The 21,149-nt window shown below is 52.4% G+C and overlaps 6 protein-coding genes across 6 annotated transcripts; 3 read left to right on the top strand and 3 right to left on the bottom strand.

The window, feature by feature from the left end:
* Positions 1 to 197: 197 nt before the first annotated feature.
* On the top strand, positions 198 to 2,314 carry AA0111_g9655 (putative cryptochrome; the record flags this gene model as incomplete). Its single annotated transcript, XM_028656237.1, has 2 exons — positions 198 to 802; positions 856 to 2,314. 2 exons carry the CDS (start codon positions 198 to 200, stop codon positions 2,312 to 2,314), a joined length of 2,064 nt encoding a protein of 687 aa, XP_028502753.1.
* A 3,887-nt stretch (positions 2,315 to 6,201) lies between these two features.
* AA0111_g9654 (Xanthine dehydrogenase) lies at positions 6,202 to 10,412 on the bottom strand (the record flags this gene model as incomplete). Its single annotated transcript, XM_028656236.1, has 3 exons — positions 6,202 to 6,413; positions 6,477 to 10,116; positions 10,182 to 10,412. The coding sequence occupies 3 exons, from the start codon at positions 10,410 to 10,412 to the stop codon at positions 6,202 to 6,204; spliced, it is 4,083 nt and encodes a 1,360-aa protein (XP_028502812.1).
* A 1,344-nt stretch (positions 10,413 to 11,756) lies between these two features.
* AA0111_g9653 (hypothetical protein) lies at positions 11,757 to 13,650 on the bottom strand (the record flags this gene model as incomplete). Its single annotated transcript, XM_028656235.1, has 4 exons — positions 11,757 to 12,017; positions 12,068 to 12,225; positions 12,277 to 13,551; positions 13,608 to 13,650. The coding sequence occupies 4 exons, from the start codon at positions 13,648 to 13,650 to the stop codon at positions 11,757 to 11,759; spliced, it is 1,737 nt and encodes a 578-aa protein (XP_028502816.1).
* Positions 13,651 to 14,085: 435 nt separating this feature from the next.
* Positions 14,086 to 15,488, bottom strand: AA0111_g9652 (Mannan endo-1,6-alpha-mannosidase; the record flags this gene model as incomplete). Its single annotated transcript, XM_028656234.1, has 2 exons — positions 14,086 to 15,344; positions 15,398 to 15,488. The coding sequence occupies 2 exons, from the start codon at positions 15,486 to 15,488 to the stop codon at positions 14,086 to 14,088; spliced, it is 1,350 nt and encodes a 449-aa protein (XP_028502761.1).
* Positions 15,489 to 16,869: 1,381 nt separating this feature from the next.
* On the top strand, positions 16,870 to 17,511 carry AA0111_g9651 (hypothetical protein; the record flags this gene model as incomplete). The annotated part of the gene is made up of 3 exons (XM_028656233.1): positions 16,870 to 16,974; positions 17,205 to 17,436; positions 17,489 to 17,511. 3 exons carry the CDS (start codon positions 16,870 to 16,872, stop codon positions 17,509 to 17,511), a joined length of 360 nt encoding a protein of 119 aa, XP_028502758.1.
* An 834-nt stretch (positions 17,512 to 18,345) lies between these two features.
* On the top strand, positions 18,346 to 21,087 carry AA0111_g9650 (hypothetical protein; the record flags this gene model as incomplete). Its single annotated transcript, XM_028656232.1, has 2 exons — positions 18,346 to 20,715; positions 20,794 to 21,087. The coding sequence occupies 2 exons, from the start codon at positions 18,346 to 18,348 to the stop codon at positions 21,085 to 21,087; spliced, it is 2,664 nt and encodes an 887-aa protein (XP_028502815.1).
* Positions 21,088 to 21,149: the final 62 nt, after the last annotated feature.

The following is a 21,149-nucleotide window of genomic DNA, read 5'->3' as shown; positions in this document are numbered from 1 at the left end:
GCCCTGAAGTTCTCTATCGCCTGCGGCACCGCAGTGCCCCCGACTCTCTACTACCAGGTCTTCTATGAATCGTAACCTTGATGTTACGACGTAGTTGCTCCTGGCCGCCGTGCAACACCTGCGACTTATTTGTTTGTTCTGATTGTTGCACACGCGCTTTTAGTGCTGCTGGCGACGAGTCTCCCAAGTCTCCGATTATGTCAAGCCGAATCCCGCGCATTTTGCTATACGTTCTCAGTCGCGATGCCCGCCTTTCAGACAATCCCGCTTTCCATGCCGCCTCCCTTCACGTCGCGCGTCCAAACTCGTCACGAACCTCTTCAAATGGGGACAGACGGCACCGCGATGATTCGCTGACCTCGGAACACGGCAGCGCAAACTTTACCCACCTCTTACCCGTATACGTTTTCCCCCCCAACCAAATCGAAGTGTCCGGTTTCCTCTCCTCCCCATCCGACAAGAGCCCGTATCCGGAGGCGCGCAGTGAGGTCGCACGCGTATGGCGGACAGGACCTCATCGCGTGCAATTCATAGCGGATGGAGTATGGGATCTCAAGGAAAAGCTTGCGGGGTTGGACTGCAACTCCGGACTGGAGATGCGCGTGGGCAAACCCACCGAGGTTGTTTCTGACATAATCGACTGGTATGCTCAAAACGAGCACGAGGGCAAGATCAGCGGGGTTTGGATGACCGACGACGATAACACGGAAGAGAAAAACGAGGTGGCCAGTGTAAGGAAACTCGCAGAACAGCACGGGGTAGACTTCAAGGCGTGGAGCGACGAGAAGTACTTCATAGATGAGTAAGTCACATTGGCGTTTCGCGTTGTCGAGGGATTCTGCTAACTCGCCTCAGTCGTGACCTGCCTTATGATAACATATCCGACCTGCCAAATGTATACACGTCGTTCAGGAAAGGACTCGAACCGCTACGCGATCGACCTCGCAGTACCCTACCCACACCAACCCAACTTCCACCGTTGCCCTCGAGCATACCACCCCAAAAACAGCCATTCGTCATACCGTCGTCTTTGGAAAAGTTGAAACGAGCTCTGTTATCGCCACTCGAAAAAGACAGAACATACACCCTTACATGGCCACCACAATGGCCGACAGATGCTCAGTCGGCGCATCCATTCTCTGGCGGCGAAACCGCTGGTCTAAATCGTATAAACCATCTTATCAGCTCTGGGGCTATGAGTTCCTACAAACAGACAAGAAATGGCATGCTTGGTCTCGATTTCAGCACCAAACTTTCAGCCTACCTTGCTCAAGGTCACATCACAGCCCGGCAGGTCCATTGGGCAATGATGGATTTTGAGGAAGGGCGGGGCCCTGGCGAAAAGAGAGATGGCTACGGAAAGGGTGAGAATGAAGGAACAGCAGCTGTTCGGTTCGAGTTGTTGTGGAGAGATTACATGCGACTTTGCATGAGGAAGTTTGGATATAAGATGTTCAGTCTCTATGGCATACAAGATCGTGGTGCCAAAGGCCAGAAGGGAGAGTCAGGAACAAAGAAGTGGAAACGACTAGACAGATCAGGTGGCGCAGGCGACGATCCGGTAAAGACGCTCGAAGCGTTCCAGCGGTTCCGTTCAGGGCGCACAGGAGTCGGTCTTATCGACGCATCAAACCGCGAACTCTTCGTCACAGGTTACACATCGAATCGCGCGAGGCAAAACGTCGCTTCTTTCCTCTCGTCTCATCTGGATATCGACTGGAGAATTGGAGCAGAGTGGTATGAATGCTTCCTTGTGGACTACGATCCAGCTAGCAACTGGGGCAACTGGCAATACGTCGCTGGTGTCGGCAACGATCCGCGGCAGGGCCGCGTCTTTAATCCTATCAAACAAGCACTCGACTACGACAAGCATGGCGAATACATCAAGGCATGGGTACCAGAGCTACGGGGTATCAAACTGACACGAACTGTCGGTCCTGGTAAGGAAGAAGTGGACCAACAGCGATTGATGGGCCTTTATCAAGCCTGGAAGCTCAGCGACTGGGAGAAGCAAAATTTGGGTCTAAAGGGTGTAGAATGGGTCGAACAGCCGCTCACTAGGATACAATTTCAAGTTGGTCGGGGGCGTGGTGGGGGCCAAGATGGAAGGTCAAAACGAGGAGGAGGAGGAGGAGGAGGTGGTGGTGGTGGTGGAGGAGGACGTGGAGGCACATCATGGCGGGGGAGAGGCGGTCGCGGTCAGGGATCTGATCGTGGATCTGATCGCAATTCTCCTCCCAAGGGTGCTGGAGCATGGCCCAGGAAAGTAGATGGACCTACCATCGTGAGTAGTGAGCGGACCACGGCGTCATAGGTTGATCACCCATTGTATCATAGCTCGCGTGCGCTCTTGCTTTGCAGCCTCGCATCGTTCCATGCAATTTAGTTCTCTTCAAGCATCACACTACCGCTTGTGAAGTTTCACCCCCATCCAAGGACTTTTGTTATCGCGCCAACGATTGGGAGGTTTCCTGCACTATCTCACGACAGTGAGCGTCATCACTTCTGCTAACCAGCTTGTTGAGATCGCCAAGCCTGATCTTCATCCTCCCGAAGCGCGCCCTCCATGGTTGAAGTCACGAATAAACCATATCAGCCATGATGAAACGATTTCATAGATCTTGACCTTATCGTCGAGCCGCTTCCGCTACCAGTAAAGATGCACGGAATTGCTACCGAGTAATCTCATAAGACGCCTTTTGTTCTTCCCTTGCATTCATTTTCAGATCATGCTGCATTGCTCTCCAAATGAGACCAAGGCAAATGACGAGATTTACGCGCTTTGTAGTCTCATTTGCCTGGGCAGACAGAATTATTTAGAGTTCAAGTGCACGCTTCTGCAATGACAACTAACAACCACCACGGTAGTAAGAACGTACCTCAGTAGTGCTACAATCTCCACATTCAACTGCTGATCTATAGAAGATATACTGACCAAACTACCCAATCGCATCCCTCCATTTTCGAATATCCTCTTTTACCCTTGTATAACATGGTGCACCAGTGAAGCCCAACCCCACTCCAGCGTTTCCACCATGCCACCCGGACGGGAAGATGATGACGCGCATCCCGCGAAACGCCATGACATACCGTTATAGGAATGGACACTCCCTAGCGCCTTGATCCAATATTTGGTGGCCTTGAGCTAGTCTATACTCTCCAGCCGTAACGACATTTTACGGGCGTAGCACCAAAACTACTCGTTGTTTACTGATCAGCTCGATCGTCGAGTTCGGTTTCAGTGGCAAGCAAACAATTTACTCATCGGGAATTTGAGCGGTGAGTTTATCTGACATGATCGTTGCATCGTCTCGTTAGATGGGCTTATCGGGGAGAGGATGTCGTCAGAGTTCTCCGACTTGTGGTACGTGGATGATGACGTGTGGGACTAGGATTGGGTTCAACTTGAAAGGTGGTGGTCTGTGAGGGTTGTGTAGGGCTGACTTTTGAAAAGCTTGTGGGCTTACTCATATGTTGCCTTACTGGCGTTGAGTCGACTTTGTGCGATGCCGAACAGATTAATCACTGCGGGTGGATGTTGTTCGAAGACTGCAAGCGTTCTCATCCAACAGCTTCTATGACACCTTACACGTTTGTCTGACCTAGATGTGAGCAAACTGCTGATCAAAACTACTCTTGCAATTACACATACTTTCCACGTATCAAACCATAATAGATTATACATCTGGACTGTCTGGTGTAGCGTGTTTTTAGATCTGCGATCTAGTATCGGCTACGTTCGGCAATTGTTACTTCCGAGAGGCTTTGTGAGGACAACGTTTCAACCACCCAGTCATGTTTTTCTGGAACGATGTATCTGAGAAGAGTCATGCAAAAACCGAATGACAACACTTAATTCTCGCATCGTGTGCCGTTGCGTCGCCAACGAGCCTAAGTCAACCCCAACTTCCACACTCTCAAACGACGCCAACAAAAATATTTTCGCGAACAAGAGAACTTGCAAGTACGAAATCGTCGAGCTTTCAACGATTAATCATACATAGCTACTTGTTCATTTACTTTTATGATCTGGTTTAGACTGAGCGACAATTAGAGAAACCAGAAGTTCTTTAGTCTATTTACATATCGAGAGAAAGTCGCCGCTACGCCGCAGGAGCTGGAACTAGCTGCATCATACGTTCATAAGCTAAATGATGTATATCTCCTTGCTTGCAAATCCTTCGGACCACCACTGTCGGCTCTCAAGGAACGACTGCTCCCACCACCCGGGAGATGATATCTTGCCCTCCTCGATGCTCCGTAGGCCCATTACACCCACGCGTTGATACACTTCGTTACCGATATGCTCTAACAATATACCTTCAACGTGCCTCTCAAGTTTGTTTAACCCACACCTGATGCCAAAGCGGCGAGAATAGCACATCGCTACCTTCAGCACATGAACAGTCATATCATGTGCATTATGTTCTCGCACATCTGGATATGTTTGCGTAAAGCCTCTAGTGACTGCAGCCTGATTTTCGTTATCTTTTACCGTCTTTCGATCGGCTGACCACAAAACTCGCTTGAAATCTCCATGGACCTTAATTCTTCCGGTAGTCACTGCGCCATAGGGTTGATTAGATCTCAACGGCTGGATCTCCACGTCGAGAAGTGTGCACAAGATCTCAGCGTTTATCAATTCTCCGGTCGATGGCCAATCTAGCCTTCCATCGATAGCGGCCCACGACCAGCTGGGTGCGCGGTACTGAACTGGTCGTTTCGCAATCTGGCCTTTGGATGTCGCCCACAGCAGTTGTTCAAAGAATCGCTCTCTCCAAACACCGGCATAGTATAGACCCCATCTCCCCTCAGTCAGGCTGACGAAGCGCTGAGCTACAGCAGAAATGGCGATCAATTTGTCCGAAGGCTCTGACATTTCACGCATTGCGTACTGCTGGACAATCTCTATCCAACGTAGGATACTGGAGGACGTCCTTGGTGTCTCAAAGTGTCTTTCTTCAAGGGTTTGGAAGGAAGCCCGATTGGAGGCATCAGAATACGAAACCCTACCACCAAAACGCTTACGTACGCCGCAGTACCAATGCAGTTGCCAGCTTCCGTAGGAAAGGACGCGCCTTGAAAGGAGAGTTTCTTGAAGTGTCCATGCACGTGTAACGAGTGGCTCAACATGTCGCTTTGAAGAGGGCATAAGTACAACCCTACTAGGTCCGACATTGTGTGTCTCTATGTGATCCTGAATGGTGACGTAAACTTTTGGTGCGTTGAATCTAGGAGCGAGGAACCCTTCAGTGCATCTTGAGGCTTTGCTGGCGGCGATAGTGACTTGTGCGCATGCAAATATCTCGTGCATTTGGCGGATGAGCGCATCTTTGTCCTCTTTACTGTCTTGTATGATACACATACTGTCAACCCAGAGATACTCGAGCTTGAGTTGTGAGGTCACAAGAATGGCATCATGGATCGTCTGCGGCAGGTCTTTTATCGCTCGTGGGACTATCCCGACGTTACTCTTTACTGTTTTGAAGGGCTGGTCGCCTCCCTAACAGTAGCTCAGAACAGCATACGGTACCGGCTTCGTAACATCCATGCTGACGAGGTGCACCTCGTCTTGAGCACATGCTACACGAAGGAGTCTTGGTGGGACGAAGACATTCTCGACTCTCCTGCACTTCTCATGCTCTAGAATGCAAGAGACTAACCAGTCTTTAGCCGCACTTGTAGATGCTAGCGGTAGATTGGGCGGTGCCGGAAATCTGCCTGATGCTGCCTCGTCCGTGGCGTAGATGTCGAAGTCTTGCGAGGTTGCGGCATGTGGAAAACTTATGGAACTAGTTCCATCTTCTGAGGATGCTTACGAGATTGAATACTTGAGGTTTTCATCTTCATGGCCGTTTGCGATGCTTTGCATCAAGTATTCGAATAGCTTGCATCCATTGGCTGCAGCATCTCGAGCTCGTCCATAAGTGATGTCTAGTGTGCCGTCTTCACGAAAATATAGGTGCCTGTTGAAACTGCGCGTAAGGCTGCGCCACGGCATACTCTCTTACTCCAACCAGCATCGCGTAAAGTGGGGTGCACTGCCCACCCGTGCAGCTAACTACTATGCATATTACCAAACATAGCAACACTTAGTTGTAACGTACAAGTAATAGTGTTTTATCCAAACATAACTCAGAATCATTGCCTTGACGTTGTAACCCATCATACCATTCATAAGTGGTCCGTCAAACGCCCTCTCTATATACTGATAAAGAAACTCTTCTCCCCTTCCTTGGGCTCCACCCAGGCCCTCTTAAGAATCGGATCCGCACAGCTGACCCTGATGCGCTCGACTGTCGCCGGACTAGTAAGATGCAAAATCGATGTTTCGCCAAATTGTGCGCGCGCCGCTTTCAACGCATCGCGAATGGCGAAGAACACAGCGCTTCCCATAAAGAGTGGTGGCTCGCCTAGAACATCAGTTAGCCAATGCAAAAAAAAGAAGAGAAAAGAAGAAAAGGAATAAAACTTACCAACACCCCTACTCCTCTGAATAGTCCTCAGATTCTCCCAATTCACATCCTTCAACAAACTCACATTGAACTCCTGCGGAATATCCCTGAAACCAGGAATCTTATAGTTACCCGGCCCCTTTGTAGCCACCCCACCCGTGCCCCTCAACCACAGCGACTCCTCCGTAGTAAACAGTCCCTGACCTTGCACAAACGCTCCCTCAATCTGCCCATAGTCAATAGCAGGATTAATACTCCTCCCAACATCCATTTTGATATCCGCACGCCGTGTCGTCCAGTCACCAGTCAGCGTATCAATCTCCACCTCGGCAGCCGCAACACCCTGTGTAAAGTAGAAGAACATCTGGCCCGTGTTTTCGCCCCAGACGTATCCGATATCAGGTGTTTTGTAGAATCCTTGCGCAGACAAATTGACACGAGCAAAGTACGCAGCATGAGCCAGATCCTTCATCGTAGCATCTTTGCCCAACTTCTCCTTGAAAGGAGCAAGGCGCTCGTTTAGTTCCAAACACGCGTTGAGAATGGCGTAGCCGTTGAGATCGGACGAGGCCGAGGCGGCGGTTGAGGAGCTGTTTGCCACGGTATTTGTCGCTGTTTCGCTGATGAAGACGTCGGAGAGGGGGACGCCGAGGGTCTCGGCGGCGATTTGCGTCATCTTTGTGTGGAGGCCCTGGCCCATTTCTGTTCCACCGTGGGCGACGAGGATACTGCCGTCGTGGTAGATGTGGACAAGCGCGCCGGCTTGGTTCAGGAAGAGTGCGGTGAAAGAGATGCCGAATTTTGTGGGGATAATGGCGAGACCACGTTTGTTCCACTTGTGCGTTTTGTTCCATTCCTCGATATCCTTGCGTCGTTGTACGTATGCTGATTCCTCTTGGACCTGTTTGTACATGAGGGGAACGTACCAGTCCTTGATTTCCTGGTTGAAATGCGTTGTCATGTTGGTTTCAGGAGAGTACATATTGATCTCTCGTAGCTTCTCCACGGGTATGTTGAGATGGTCTGCAATCTCTTCCATGTACGTCTCGGCAATGAACATACCCTGTGGTCCACCGAAACCTCGGAATGCGGTATTGGAGACTGTGTTTGTTTTCGCAACACGCCCGCGGACGTGGATGTTGGGTATTGAGTAGCAGTTGTCAATGTGGGACAGAGACCGCTCGACAACTGCACCAGAAAGATCCTGGCTCCAACCGCCGTTGCAAAAGACGTCTGCATCAAGGGCTTGAAGCTTACCGTCTTTGTTTACAGCGACCTTCCAGCGAGCGAGGAAGGGATGTCGTTGTCCAGATGTCATAATGTCTTCGTCTCGATTCAACATGCAGCGCACAGGTCGACGAACCTTGTTCGCTGCACACGCCACGATACCAGCAAGCTGGACTGAACGTGTTTCCTTACCACCAAAGCCACCGCCCATGCGCTTGACACGGGTGACAATCTTGTTGGCAGCGACACCGACGACCTTGGATACGTATGCTTGCGTCTCTGCTGGGTTCTGTGTACTGCTGAAAATTTCCATCTCGCCGTCCTCAGGCTTTGGCACTGCTAGACATGCCTGAGTCTCCAAGTAGAAGTGCTCTTGACCGCCCATGCGCGCAACACCAGTGAAGACGTGATCAGCCTCGGCGAACGCCTTTTCCGTGTCTCCTTTCTGGATATAGCGGAAGTGGTTAAAGTAGCTTTCCTTCTCAATGGCTTCTTCAATCGTGAATATAGCCGGAAGGTCTTCGTACTCAATTTTGACAGCTCGCGCAGCTTGCTCTGCATGTTTCGCTGTATCAGCCAGAACCATACCGATCGGCTGGCCAGCAGTAAAGACCTCGTCGAGAGCGAAGAATGTCTCATCACAAGACGGCGCGCCCCACCAGTTGGCTTCCGGAGATGCCAGATCGTTATGATCGACGTACGCAACAACGCCAGGTAGGTCCAGTGCTGGTTCAGCATCGACCGAGAGCAACTTGGCATGCGCTTTTGTCGAGAGTACCAAGCAACCATATAGTTCGTTCCGCTGTAGTGGTATATCGTCCGTATACTGCGCTTCTCCAGTACACTGTTTCATAGCCGCGACGTGGTTCTTCGATTGTCCGACCTCATTCTGGATATAAGCCTCAGCAGCCTTGTCATCCTTCTTGCCCTTGCTGATATCTCTTTCAATCTCGCCAATTGCCTGGGCGTCGACCTCGACTTCCTCAGCGTGCAGCTCAGCCAGAATCTCATGGTAGAACTTGTAAAAGAAGCCGAGCGCGAGTGACTTCCTGTATGTCGCCATACCACCCGGGACACCAAAGCGCAGATCAAAATCTTCTTCAAGCTTGTCCATGACACCCTCGAGCGTCGACAGCTCGGAGAACTTCTTGCCTTGAAGAAACTCCCCTGCTTTCTTCGCATGGATCGTAATAGGTGCCATGCCGCCGTACACGAGATCCACACTCTCGACTGTATGCTCATTGTCCAGTGATATCCTTAAAGCAGCATTCACAATTGCAATGTCGTCGTCTTTCCTCTTGGCCTGCTTGTACGCACGAATGTATTCGCCCTTTTCTTTCGCAACGGGGATCTTCAAACCGGCGATGATGGCATCTGGAGGCAGAGCAGTCTGCCTGTATCCCTTGAAGAACGTCGACATGGGGATCTCAGTCGTCTCCTTGAGGCTCTTCGCTATGAGCGTCGCGTTGGTAGCAACAAACACAGGATTCAGATCCGAGATAGGGCTTGCTGTTGCGAGGTTACCAGCTGGTGTACCCACATTCCTAATCTGGCGCCCCGCGAAATATCGTATCTGCTTGAGGATAGTTGCAAATGGCTGTCCTTGTATCGGTCCATAATGCTCAAGAGCGTCTTTGCATATCTCCTCCAAATCAGTGAGAACAACGTTTCCGCCAATCTCTAGATGATCATCATGGAGCTTGAATTGCCGTAGTTCCGCAATGTCGCCGACGAACACTGAGGCGTTGTAGTTCATGCCTTTGAACTTGATCTCAATTTGTGTCTCGGTCGAGCCACCAATGAGCTTTGCTGACGGATATGCATCCTTGATCTCCAGTAATTGCTGCAATGTCGTCGGCCTGTACCACCTCTTCTTCTTGTTGCCGAATGCTAACGGCTTGAACTCGTGTTTCCGTAGCTGTGGAGGGAATATCAACTCTGTGTCTGGCTTGTACTCGATGAACCCAGGTGGTGTGAATCGCTTGATTGGTTGATCCTCGTCAAGGCTCTTACCGCCGCCGCAGCCTCCGCCGTTCGCACCGTCCTTGTCCATACAGCATCCCCCTCCACCGTTGGCCTTTGCTTTTGCGCAGCCCGACTTCACACTGAAGCTCTGTGCCGCGTCCAGTATCGGTCTATATCCAGTACACCGACAGAGGTTGCCATCGAACGCCTCCTCAACCTCGAGTTCGCTCGGTCCAACGTTGTTGCGAAGGAGAGCATACAGAGACATGACGATGCCTGGTGTGCAGAACCCGCACTGACTGCCATTGCCCTTTGCTATCCTCTCTTGTGCTGGATGTGGTCGCTTTACGTTCCCAATTCCCTCCACAGTTATAACGTGTTTACCGTCTACGCTGACGAGTGGTGCAAGGCATGCATTTACTGAGGCGTGATATATCTTGTTCGTTGTAGGATTGAGCTGCGATACAACCTAACAAGTTTGTCAGTCTCCAAACTTGATCGTTTTGCTGTTTCGGAATTCCGTGTCAAACATACCACAGTACAAGCACCACACCCTCCTTCCGCACATCCCAACTTGGTTCCCGTCAAACCAATTCCCCTCAGGTATTCCAGCAGCGTAACCTCAGGATCCGCGGTGTCCAACACCACCTTGGTGCCATTCAGATAGAATCTGAGGGTATCATCGTAGTCCGCCGTGACCTGGTTCAGCGACTTGGTCGCATCGTTTGACACAGCCGGTTGGGGGGAAATGAGACCAGGCGCCATTTTTGCCACTCCTTGCTGTATAGTCTCTTGGGGAAAAAAAGAAAAACAAGACCCAGAAGTGTCGACACGCCAGAAGAGATGGATAGCAGAGCAAGAGAATAGCGAGAGGGAGAGAACGAGAGAGAAAGGAAACAAATGTCACAAAGGTTGCTTGGTATCACAGGCTTGCCCGTCTGTCCAGCTGTTCAGGGTCCTGTCCGTCCGACGTGCTTGTGGGGAATAAGCAAGCTAGATATGAACAAGCGTGTGTACCGCGGCATGGAGCACATCTATTACATGAGTTAGTTGATCGTTAGAATACCTGGACGAATCAGCGTCGACTTGTTTGTGTCTTATCTTCGCACGCGGTCTAGGTGCAGATGCTCCGCGTGCAGGAGCTCGCCGATGGCCGTAGTCGCGTTCTTGCCCCTCCATAGCCCCACCCCGCAGCGACGCGATAGGCACGTGAGCCGTCAGTTTGCTCCGTCTGGTATGGCGAGGTCCGCTACTCTGAAAAAGAAGGAGTGTGCCGAACAATTCGCTTGGCTGTGTTATGTCAATTAAGATTGTCGCTGTGCTTGTCATCTGAAGCGTCACAGTGGGGGAACAAAAGTGATGTAATTAATTTTCTTGGAAGCCGCTGCGTACAGCAACTATGTTTTTCGAGAACTACTATACAAATGATGATTGAACGAGTCCAACGTTCATAAACGTGACTATTCAAGGCCAATGTCAATGCCCAACGAAAGCAGACGTAGGCCCTCCTCCACACTTTGTAAGTGGCAATCGAGCCCAGGCTTGCGTACGCGAGTATATATGCATGAAGACAATGAACGCTTTTGGTGATGGAAGTCTGCGTACTGTCCACAACGAAGTCTGCACCAATTGCAGCATCATGACAGACATGCAGACATAGACGGCGAGCTTTGCCTGATAACTCTAAGAGAGCAGATGATGTACTGTCGATCAAGACGTAGCAGGCGTAAAGTAAGCACAGCCATCGACTTGTGTGCAGACTTGAGGGCTTGCAGGAGTCATCCATAAAAGAGCATAGATGAAGTAATGATCACCTCACGAACGCAGTGGCAGCGACGACGATATCGGACCGTAGAAAGGGCCATAGGCTATGCCGCAGTAAGCCCAGGCGCAAGAAGAAGAAGAAGCTCAACGGATGAGCACTCAGTGCATAAATATCATGCAACAAGGCGAGTCCGGCTACGCGCAAGTCAAGAATAGATCGAAGATAATCCAGGTCATCGGAGCATCATGCCAGGCGCAGCAAAATTCCAAGCATCGGTCATGCAAACAGGCAGCATTCGGCGAAGTTCAGCAAGATGTGCATCGGTCACGGCAACTATGTGGCGCTTAGGCGCCTGGAGGTCCTTGAGCTCCTTGACCACCCTGTTGTTGCTGTGCGATGGACGCATACCACATTGCAAGGTAGTTCTGGTAGCCGCCATAGACAGCGTATGGGTCAGCAGTGCCAGCAGCACCTGCAGCAGCGGGTGCAGCCGCCTGAGGCTGCTGTGCGGGTGCGGCGGTTTGTCCATATGAAGGGGTCTGCTGATGTGAGTATCCGTTGTCGTTGTTTCCATTGTCACGTCGTCGTGAATTGTTCTTCTCTCGCTGTCTCGTATTAGCAACCTGCAATCATCGCCTACAGCGAACAAACTTACCACTTGATCCACCTTCTCCCAGATAGCTCGCTTGGCATCCTCGATGGCTTGACGGGTTCCGACAAGGCCAATCTCGCGCTCAATGTCAGCGCCGGAAGCTTGAGACACGTTAATCTTGCAACCAGTATCAGACTGCATTGATTTGATGGTTTCACCGCCTATGGATTGTTAATATGTCAACCTCAACATGTCCGAAGTAGTGTTGTTACCTTTGCCAATAATCATGCCAACAGCATCAGAGGGAACCTGAATACTGTCGTTGATTTTGCCGGCTCCGGCACCGCCAGCAGCACCTCCACCGTACGGATCGAAATTGTCACGCTTGTTGTTGAATTGTTGTTGTGGCGCTGATTGTGCGGCGCCGCCGCCTTCCATTTGCTTAGTGTCACTGTCGACAATCTCCATGATGAGTTCCTTGGCATGGGCAGCAGCAGTAGGACTTCCGATGAGGTTCACAGGTCGCAGACCATTCACGCTCTTGTTTTCACCAACAATGTTGACGTGGCAGCCACTGCGCTCTTGTAGATCACGGATAGTCTCACCACCACGACCAATGATGAGACCAACAGTACGATCAGGCACCATGATTTGCGAAGATTGTTCACCCTCTCTAAGGGCGGGCTGTTGCTGACCAACCATTTTGGTAGCAGCAGCTCGTGCATTGCGGCCAGTCTCACGAGCGGGATTGCCGCCATTCTCTTCGATGATACGGTTGATCTCGCGTTTAGCACTGATACGAGCACCCGGGCTACCAGTGATACGACATTCGCGTTGAGGTCCAGACTCGGGGCCGTTGATAAATTGAATGCGCGTCTGTGATTCTTGTTCAATGCGGCGGAGACTCTCACCTTGACGCCCTATGACCAGGCCAACCAAAGAAGAGTCAATGAGAATCACCTCAGAGTTGTCATTAGCAGGGGGCGAACGCGCTTGCCCGTACTGCTGCGAAGGAGAGAAGGTGTCACGCCTAGGAGGAGAGCGGTCACGTTCACGTCCATAGGCACCCCGACGTTCATCACGGCGCTCATCGCGGTATGGATTGTAGCTTTCACGCACGGGTTCGCGGCGCGCGGGAGATCGCGAACGCGACCGCGAACGTCGGTAGGGCTGGCGTCCGCTTAATCGCGGGTCTTCTTGATAAGCTGGAGCTGTGTAAGTTTGCGCTGGGACACCATAACCAGACCAAGGCTCAGCAATACCTGGACGCGCTTGTTCGTGTGCAAGGCCCTTTTGGGCCGCAAAGCCGCGTGCCTTTGCCAGCGCATCCTGGATGCTGACTGAGCCAGAGCTCACGGGCTTGATAGCGCTAAGGTCAAGACTGCCAGTGTGGGTAGGTGGGGGGAAGTTGTATCCGGGCATAGCGGGCGGAGTGGCAGTAGGCATTGCGCCGGGGAAGCCTGGCGGGAGTCCTTGGGGAGGGGGATGTTGCGCCTGTGGAGGCTGCTGGGGCGTCTGAGAGGGGGTAGTCGACGGGCGTCCGGCAGCTAGGAGAGAAGTTAGTACAGTGCTTGTCATGCTGGTAAAAGTCTGCACGACATACCAAGCGCTGCCAGAATGGCGTTGAGGTCAGGAGGGGCGGCCATCGCAGGTGCGCAAGACCCAGTAGCTAGTGTCAAGTATGAATTAGGACAGGAGTTTCGATGGGCGACAATGAGGCGAGCAAGCCGTCGTTGGGTTGAATGCGCGGTTGTTGTGAGTGTGTCGAATGGTGAGAGATCTCTGTCGCGGCGAAGAAGGAAAGAGGAGTCGAGCGCAGCTTTCGTACGCACAGACCCCTAGCGTGCTATTAGCCGAACCGTGGCTGGTTCGGGTTTGCTTTCCAAGCTGCTCTACAGAGCACTGCTGGAAATCACATGCTCAGCTTGAATGTAAATTATTCGGATTGGGCTATATAATCCAACATACGCGCGCACACCTGGAAACGCCTTGAAGAAACTTGACCAAGAACGACCAGAAAATCGACAGAGCACTATGCCAAATCCCTCAACAGAATTTATAAGTGAAGACGGGTATAAAGTTTATGAAACCATCCACCAGGCACCAACAAGAATAGACACCAGGACCAAGATGGTCAAGATACTAGCACCAGCCTTGTCGCCAGTGGTGACAGTATCGAACTTGATGGGTGTATCAGATGAAGTGTCACCGGCGTCAGGATTGCTCTTGGAGATACCACCCTTTTCCGCCGTCGCAGGACCGCTGACTGACGGATACAGCAGCGATTGTACAACCTCCAGAGCCGCCATCTGTTCACCAACGCCAAAGCTGCCGTCGTTGACACCGTTGGTGGTCCACTTGAGCCCACACGAAGTCTGGTTAGCACCTCCGGTGCACTGCTTAGCAGCAGCCTGAGCCGATGTCTGAAGATAAGGATTGATTTGGTCACTGGTCCAAGGTGCAACGCTAGCTGTGTATGCCATGGAACGTGCAAGGTAAGCCTTGAAAGAGCGCTGGTCCACATCGCACTTGCCGTTGTTTTCACAGGCGACTTCGGACATGACCTTGTTTACAAAGAAAACGCTCACTCCGTCGATGATGCCCTGGACTCTGGTCTTCCACTTGTCGTTTTGTGTCACGTTCCACATGGCGGCAGCACCGGCCATGTGGATACCAGCATTGTATGTCCACTGGATGTGATTAATGGTGGAACAATTCTGCGTGTCGTCGGTTCCGTCGTAGTAGTGGTAGTCCTGGCTCATGAGTCCTACGGCAAGCTCCCAGTCCCAAGCCTTCTCAGCCCAGTCGGCGTATGTGTCGTTACCAAGGTATTTGTATAGTCGCGAGGCGATGTTGAAGAAGCAACCGTTGGAAATGGTGTTTTTGTAGTTGTATCCGTTGTTGAAGCTGAAAATCTGCCATCTCAGTCCTCCACCGCAAGTAGTCAAGTCCCAGCGTTTGTATTGGGTGTTGAAGACGGCCTGTGCAAGGGACAGCCAAGAAGGCTTGCCGTCGGGAAGATCGGGGAACTTGTTCTCCGCAGCGGCCATGGCGGCCATTCCCCAGAAAGCCTGGTCATCGTTTCCGAGCGTCTTGGTCTGATTGTCAGGCATGAAAGCTTGGTTTGGTCCCATCTGAGCCTCTAGAGCCTGTGTACTGATCTTGTTGTACGTATCATCTCCAGTGTAATACCAATAGTCAATGAGGGCATTAAACATGGCGCCACATTCCCACCAGTAGTACGGGTCTGGAAGGTTGCCTGGTGTGTCGCCTACATTGTCACCGGTATAGTACGACCGCAGGTTTGCAGAAATTGCCTTGGCGGCTTGCTTGATGGAGTCTGTAGATGTCAATACATGTATTCCGGCTATATCTTGCATTCGAATGTCCCACCTGGCGAGTTGATGTCCAGTTCAACGGCGCCTACGCTTGTGAATAGTAGATTCGAGGCGCCAAGAGCGCCGATGACAGAGGTGAACTTCATGTTGCAGACAGAGTAGGTCGGCTCGGCTCTAGGCGGTCGCAGCCAAGGTCCAGCGCCAGGCTTGGATACACTCTGCGCGCGTCGCGAAAGGGAGTAGTGTTGGAGTGATCAAGCTTTCAGGCAAGAGAATTGTCTTGGCTCGAACGTGGGGGTACCGTAGGGAGTGTCGGGTTGATTGGCGTAGTATGGAACGAGTGACGGGTTTCAGGGGTAGGCGCAGGGCACAATGGTCGGCGGTAAACTAGAGGTGAATGGCGATTAGGAACGGGTTCAGCGAGTGTGTTGGAAAGAGAAAGGAAACTGGAAACGGACACAGGAAGCTGGCAGTGGAGCAAGCGTTGCGCGAACTCCTGAGCGGCGAATGGGTAGCAGACCCCGAGATTCAAGACATTGGACACGCGTCTTGGCGGCGATCAGACCCACTTGCCAGGTGCAAACGGCGCCTGGCCTACTTGACACCTGGGGGGATGTCATTGATAGGCTAGCGAGACAGGTACAATCTATCGACGACAATGCACGATTCTTCTGTTGCATAAAGTGTCTCGGCCCACGCAGACGCTCTTCACCTCTGCTCGTGGTCTCCACCTCTGCTCGTTGCGCGAACAAAACGAACAAGAAGAAGAACAAGGCATGCGGATGTCCGGCCGGGCAATGACGGTGATGACGAAGCTCTGCTGGAGGCGCGCAAGCTACCTTTAGTGCACTGGACATGTTGTTTAAAGCCGGACCGTCTCTCTTGACGTCGTAACAGGCGTATTGTCGTGTTGCCACGCCAGCTGCGGAAAGGTAGACAATAAGATTAGCCTCGTAATAGCGAGGCTGAGGCAAAAAGGCGTCCCACGTTCATTTTGAACGACGACGACGACGGCAAGGAAAGTGGCAGAAGGCGTATTGTTGTCTACTCGAGCCGCTGTGCAGACGGACCGATGGCGGATCGTGCAGCACCTGCTGCTTCATGAAAAGACATTCGTAATCGTGAGGCTGGTGTTGATCACGTGCTGTAGGCCAGAAGCAGCTACGGCAGTGTCGCATCAAGTTGAACAGAATGCCGTCACAGCCGTTAATACACAACCGTTGCTATTGAGCTTGATGAAGAATAATCACAGCGACTTGATGCCAATCACAGATTAATATTCCGTGTTGTTGCGCCAGGTTTCACGCAAACATCAGCCTCACTGCTCAAACGGAGCTGACACATTGCGACGCTCGTTCGCCATCCGGGCTGAGCGGACTCTTGGTCTTGCTCTGGGCAACCACACCATCATCTCCATCCTCCAGACACCACCTTCACCACCCACACCTGCCCATCACCACCACCACCCTTTGAAGCCTACGCAAGTCGCACGCTACGAGCATTATCCAGCACATCTCATCTCCAAATATGTCGAGCCAGGACCCCCCATATGACCCCTACATCCCCAGCGGCGGCGCCGGCGGACAGCAGGGCGGCCAGAATGGCAACCACCGCACAGCTGCGCTCCAAGCGGTATGTTGTTACTCTCTATAAGTCAGAGTGAAGCGCTACGTCGTTTGTCGCATTCGCATCTTCATTAGGCAGCCGCGCGTTAGAGATGCGGTGGCTGGTGGAGAGCTTGCCTCGATGATGCGAAGACGACCAGAGTGCTTCTCAACCTCTCTCTGCCTCGTCAGTAGCTGCGCAAAGTTGCAGTTCTGAGCAGCGGAAGACATGCGACCTCATATACTGACTCGCACTAGGAAATCGACAGCACCGTTGGCATCATGCGGGACAACATCAACAAGGTCTCTGAGCGAGGAGCCCGCCTCGACTCGCTACAAGACAAGACGGACAACCTTGCCGTATCCGCCCAAGGCTTCCGAAGGGGCGCCAACCGCGTGCGCAAGCAGATGTGGTGGAAGGACATGAAGATGCGCATGTGCCTGATTGTTGGCATCATCATCCTGCTCATCGTCATTATTGTCCCTTCTGGTGAGTTTGTCGAGCAGCTTGTACTCTTGTTCGTGTTGCTAACATGGACCAGTCGTTGCCACGCAAAAGAACTAAACCACCCACACGAGATACCACGAATCATACACATTAATAATTGCGCGGATGGGGGGAGGTTGTCAAGCCATTGGGGAAGGGGACGAATGGCTACGAGCTGCACTACGATCAACGACATGGGTCACTGTAGGATGTGTCTTGAGCATTCCAGTCTTTTTTTGCATTCCGACGGTCGTGCTGCAATCACGGAAAGCCCTTTTGCATGGAACGCTCCGCCACTGTTACGATATACCACGAGAGCCCAAGTTCCAAGCATGGTCGTCAGACGAGCAAACGGAGTTATACACTGTGGGTTGCTGTCTATAGTTCATTGCAATTGCACCTTATGCCTCGATTGACTAGCCCTGACGTGAATGCATTAGTTCTTTTTTGTGAATCGTCTTATCAGATGCTTTGTCGAGTGGGTACTAATGGAGTGCTACTGCACTCTAGTGTCCACCGTGTTGAAGGTGGAGTGGTACGATTAACCTCGGAAAGGCCCGTTTGCGATGGATGACTGAAAATTTGAGTCGAGGGCAAGCCTAATGCGCACCGTGTACGAGGCACGGCATGCATGAATGAGAACTGAAAAGTCTGATCTGCAGCTTGCTATTCTGCATGCAGCAGTGGCCATGGACGGTGGTGGCGCTAGGATAACTCCAGCTGCCAGTACCCTGTCATCTGGGGAAGCTGCGATAACGGCGGAGCGAATTTTGTTGCTTCGGCGTCATACCGAAGCATCTTCTTCAAGGTCCCCTCGGCTCCACAGTTTAGTCACCGTTGAATTCGCGTTGGATCAAAGTCGCCCAGGGCCCGAGTAGCAAGCAACTGCTTCTTGGGAGCGACAGAGTCACCATGCAGAGCATTGTACGAGCCGGCCGTGTGGCTGCTGCGCGATCCTCACACCGCGCCCTCGCATCGCAGACTCCTCGAGCCCTCTCCCGCGCCCTCGTTGCTACCACGACGCCGAGCAGCCGCCTGTACACAACGTCCAAGGATGGCAGGAACTCGTCCATCTACGCCGCCTTCCTCAACCTGCTGGCCAGCTCCAGCTCCCGCCGCGAAGTCGACCAGTACCTGGGCCAATTCCGCTCCGTCTCGCCGCACCAGTTCGCCGTCGTCAAGGTCGGAGGCGCCATTCTCACTGACCATCTCGAGGAACTATGCTTTGCCCTCCAGCAGCTCCACGCCATCGGCCTGTACCCCATCATCGTCCACGGCGCCGGCCCCCAGATGAACCAGCTGCTCCTCGACTCGGGCGTCGAGCCCGACTTCATCGACGGCATTCGCGTCACGGACAAGAAGACGCTGGGCATTGCACGCAAGCTGTTCCTCGAGGCAAACATGGACCTGGTCATGACGCTCAAGAGGGACTGGGGCGTGCCCGCCCGCCCCATTACCGCTGGCGCCCTGCAGGCCGACTACCTGGACAAGGACAAGTGGAAGTACGTCGGCAACATCACAAACGTCAACAAGAGGCAGATCATGGATGCCCTCGAGAACAAGGAACTGCCCATCCTGTGCTCCATGGGCGAGACCCTGGACGGCCAGATTCTCAACATCAACGCCGACGTAGCTGCCGCTGCTCTGGCCCGCGAGTTCCAGCCTCTCAAGGTCATCTACCTTTCGGAGAAGGGAGGACTGTTCAATGCCGAGTCTAAGCTCATTCCCCACATCAACTTGGAGGGCGAGTACGACACCTACATGAAGCAGTCCTGGGTGAGGTACGGCACAAAGCTCAAGATTGTAGAGGCCAAGAAGCTCCTCGACGGCCTCCCGCGCACCTCGAGTGTGGCCATCACACACCCCTCGAACCTTGGAAAGGAACTCTTCACCCACACCGGAAGTGGTACCCTCATCCGGAACGGTGGCAGCGTCAAGGAGACCAGCACATTTGAAGATTTGGACGTATCTGCCTTGTCACAGGCAATCATGAAGAGCCGTGCTGTTGAGGCCAGCGACGCCGTCAACAAGTACATCCAAAACCTGAAGAACCGACCATTCGAGGTATTCCACGACGATTCCATGGGCGTCGTTGCCGTCGTATACCCGCCCACTGCAGAGGGTGAGTTTGCACAGCTCTCGCATTTCAGCATGACCAAGGATGCTTTCTTGAACAACCTGAACGATCTCGTCTTCCAGCGCATGAAGCAAAAGTACCCCAAGATGTACTGGATCGTAGACGACCAACCACAAAACTACGTCAAGTGGCATCTGGAGAAGACCGATGGTTTCCTCCGTCGCGAGAAGGAAGTCTTTTGCTGGTGGGGCGCGGCTGAGTCTTCGGAGATCTTCGGGCTGCTTGAGAACTACCAGAAGCAGGGTCGCAGCATGTTGAAGGACAGCCTGGATGCTCAGTTCAGACGAGCGGCCGACTTTGTGGCCAGCCTAAAGCAGGGTCAGCAAACACGTGGCTACGCGACCATGGCCCGTCAACCTGCTAGGCCTCAACTTGGACAGAACAGGACTATCCCTGCGTCGACACGAGGCTTCGCTACCACAGCATCACGCTCAATGGACACAACTAACCCCAACCCGCCATACGGTATCAAGCACAAGCACAGGGACTACCCCGCCAAGGTTGCGTTGATTGGTGCACGAGGATACACAGGGCAGGCTCTTATTGAGCTGCTTAACAAGCACCCCAACATGGACCTGCGCCATGTATCATCACGTGAACTCAATGGCAAGAAGCTCGAAGGTTACACCAAGCGACAAATCACCTACGAGAACCTGTCAGCCGAGGATGTCGAGAAGATGGCCGAGAACAACGAAGTCGACTGCTGGGTCATGGCCCTTCCCAATGGCGTATGCAAGCCCTTTGTTGACGCCATCAACAAAAGTGGCAAAGACACTGTCATCGTGGATCTGAGCGCTGACTACCGCTTCGACGAGACATGGACCTACGGCCTACCGGAGCTGATTGATCGCTCCAAGATTTCTGACGCTACACGCATCGCAAACCCGGGTTGCTACGCTACTGCTGCTCAACTCGGCATTGCGCCTCTGCTTGAGTTCATCGGTGGTCAGCCCACTGTCTTTGGTGTCTCGGGTTACTCTGGCGCAGGCACAAAGCCTAGCCCAAAGAACGATGTGAAGAACCTCGAGAACAACCTCATTCCGTACAGTTTGACGGATCATATCCACGAGAAGGAAATTTCAAAGCAGCTAGGTACTGAGGTTGCGTTTATTCCTCATGTTGCTGTTTGGTTCCAGGGTATTCACGTAAGTATAACCAGATACACTTACCAAAGTGTTTTATTTTTATTTGGGTATGACTGCGTTACTAACATCTGACACTAGCACACCATCTCCATCCCCCTCAACCGTACAATGACGTCCCGCGATATCCGCAACATCTACCAAGACCGCTACGCCGGTGAGAAGCTTGTCAAGATCGTGGGCGAGTCCCCACTTGTTAAGAACATCTCTGGCAAGCACGGCGTTGAGATTGGTGGTTTCGCCGTCCACAGCTCCGGCAAGCGCGTCGTTGTCAATGCTACTATTGATAATCTGCTCAAGGGCGCTGCTACACAGTGCCTGCAGAACATGAACTTGGCACTGGGTTACGGTGAATACGACGGCATTCCATACTAGGGTTAGGAGTTTTCTCGGGAGCAGTGGGTGTATGCATGGGGTAAGGGGAGTGGAATGGGGTT

The sequence above is a fragment of the Alternaria arborescens genome (genome assembly GCF_004154835.1).
Source record: "Alternaria arborescens strain FERA 675 chromosome Unknown contig_28, whole genome shotgun sequence".
NCBI lineage: Eukaryota > Fungi > Ascomycota > Dothideomycetes > Pleosporales > Pleosporaceae > Alternaria > Alternaria arborescens.
Note: the sequence above shows the minus strand (reverse complement) of the source record. Positions and strands in the feature narration are given on the sequence as shown.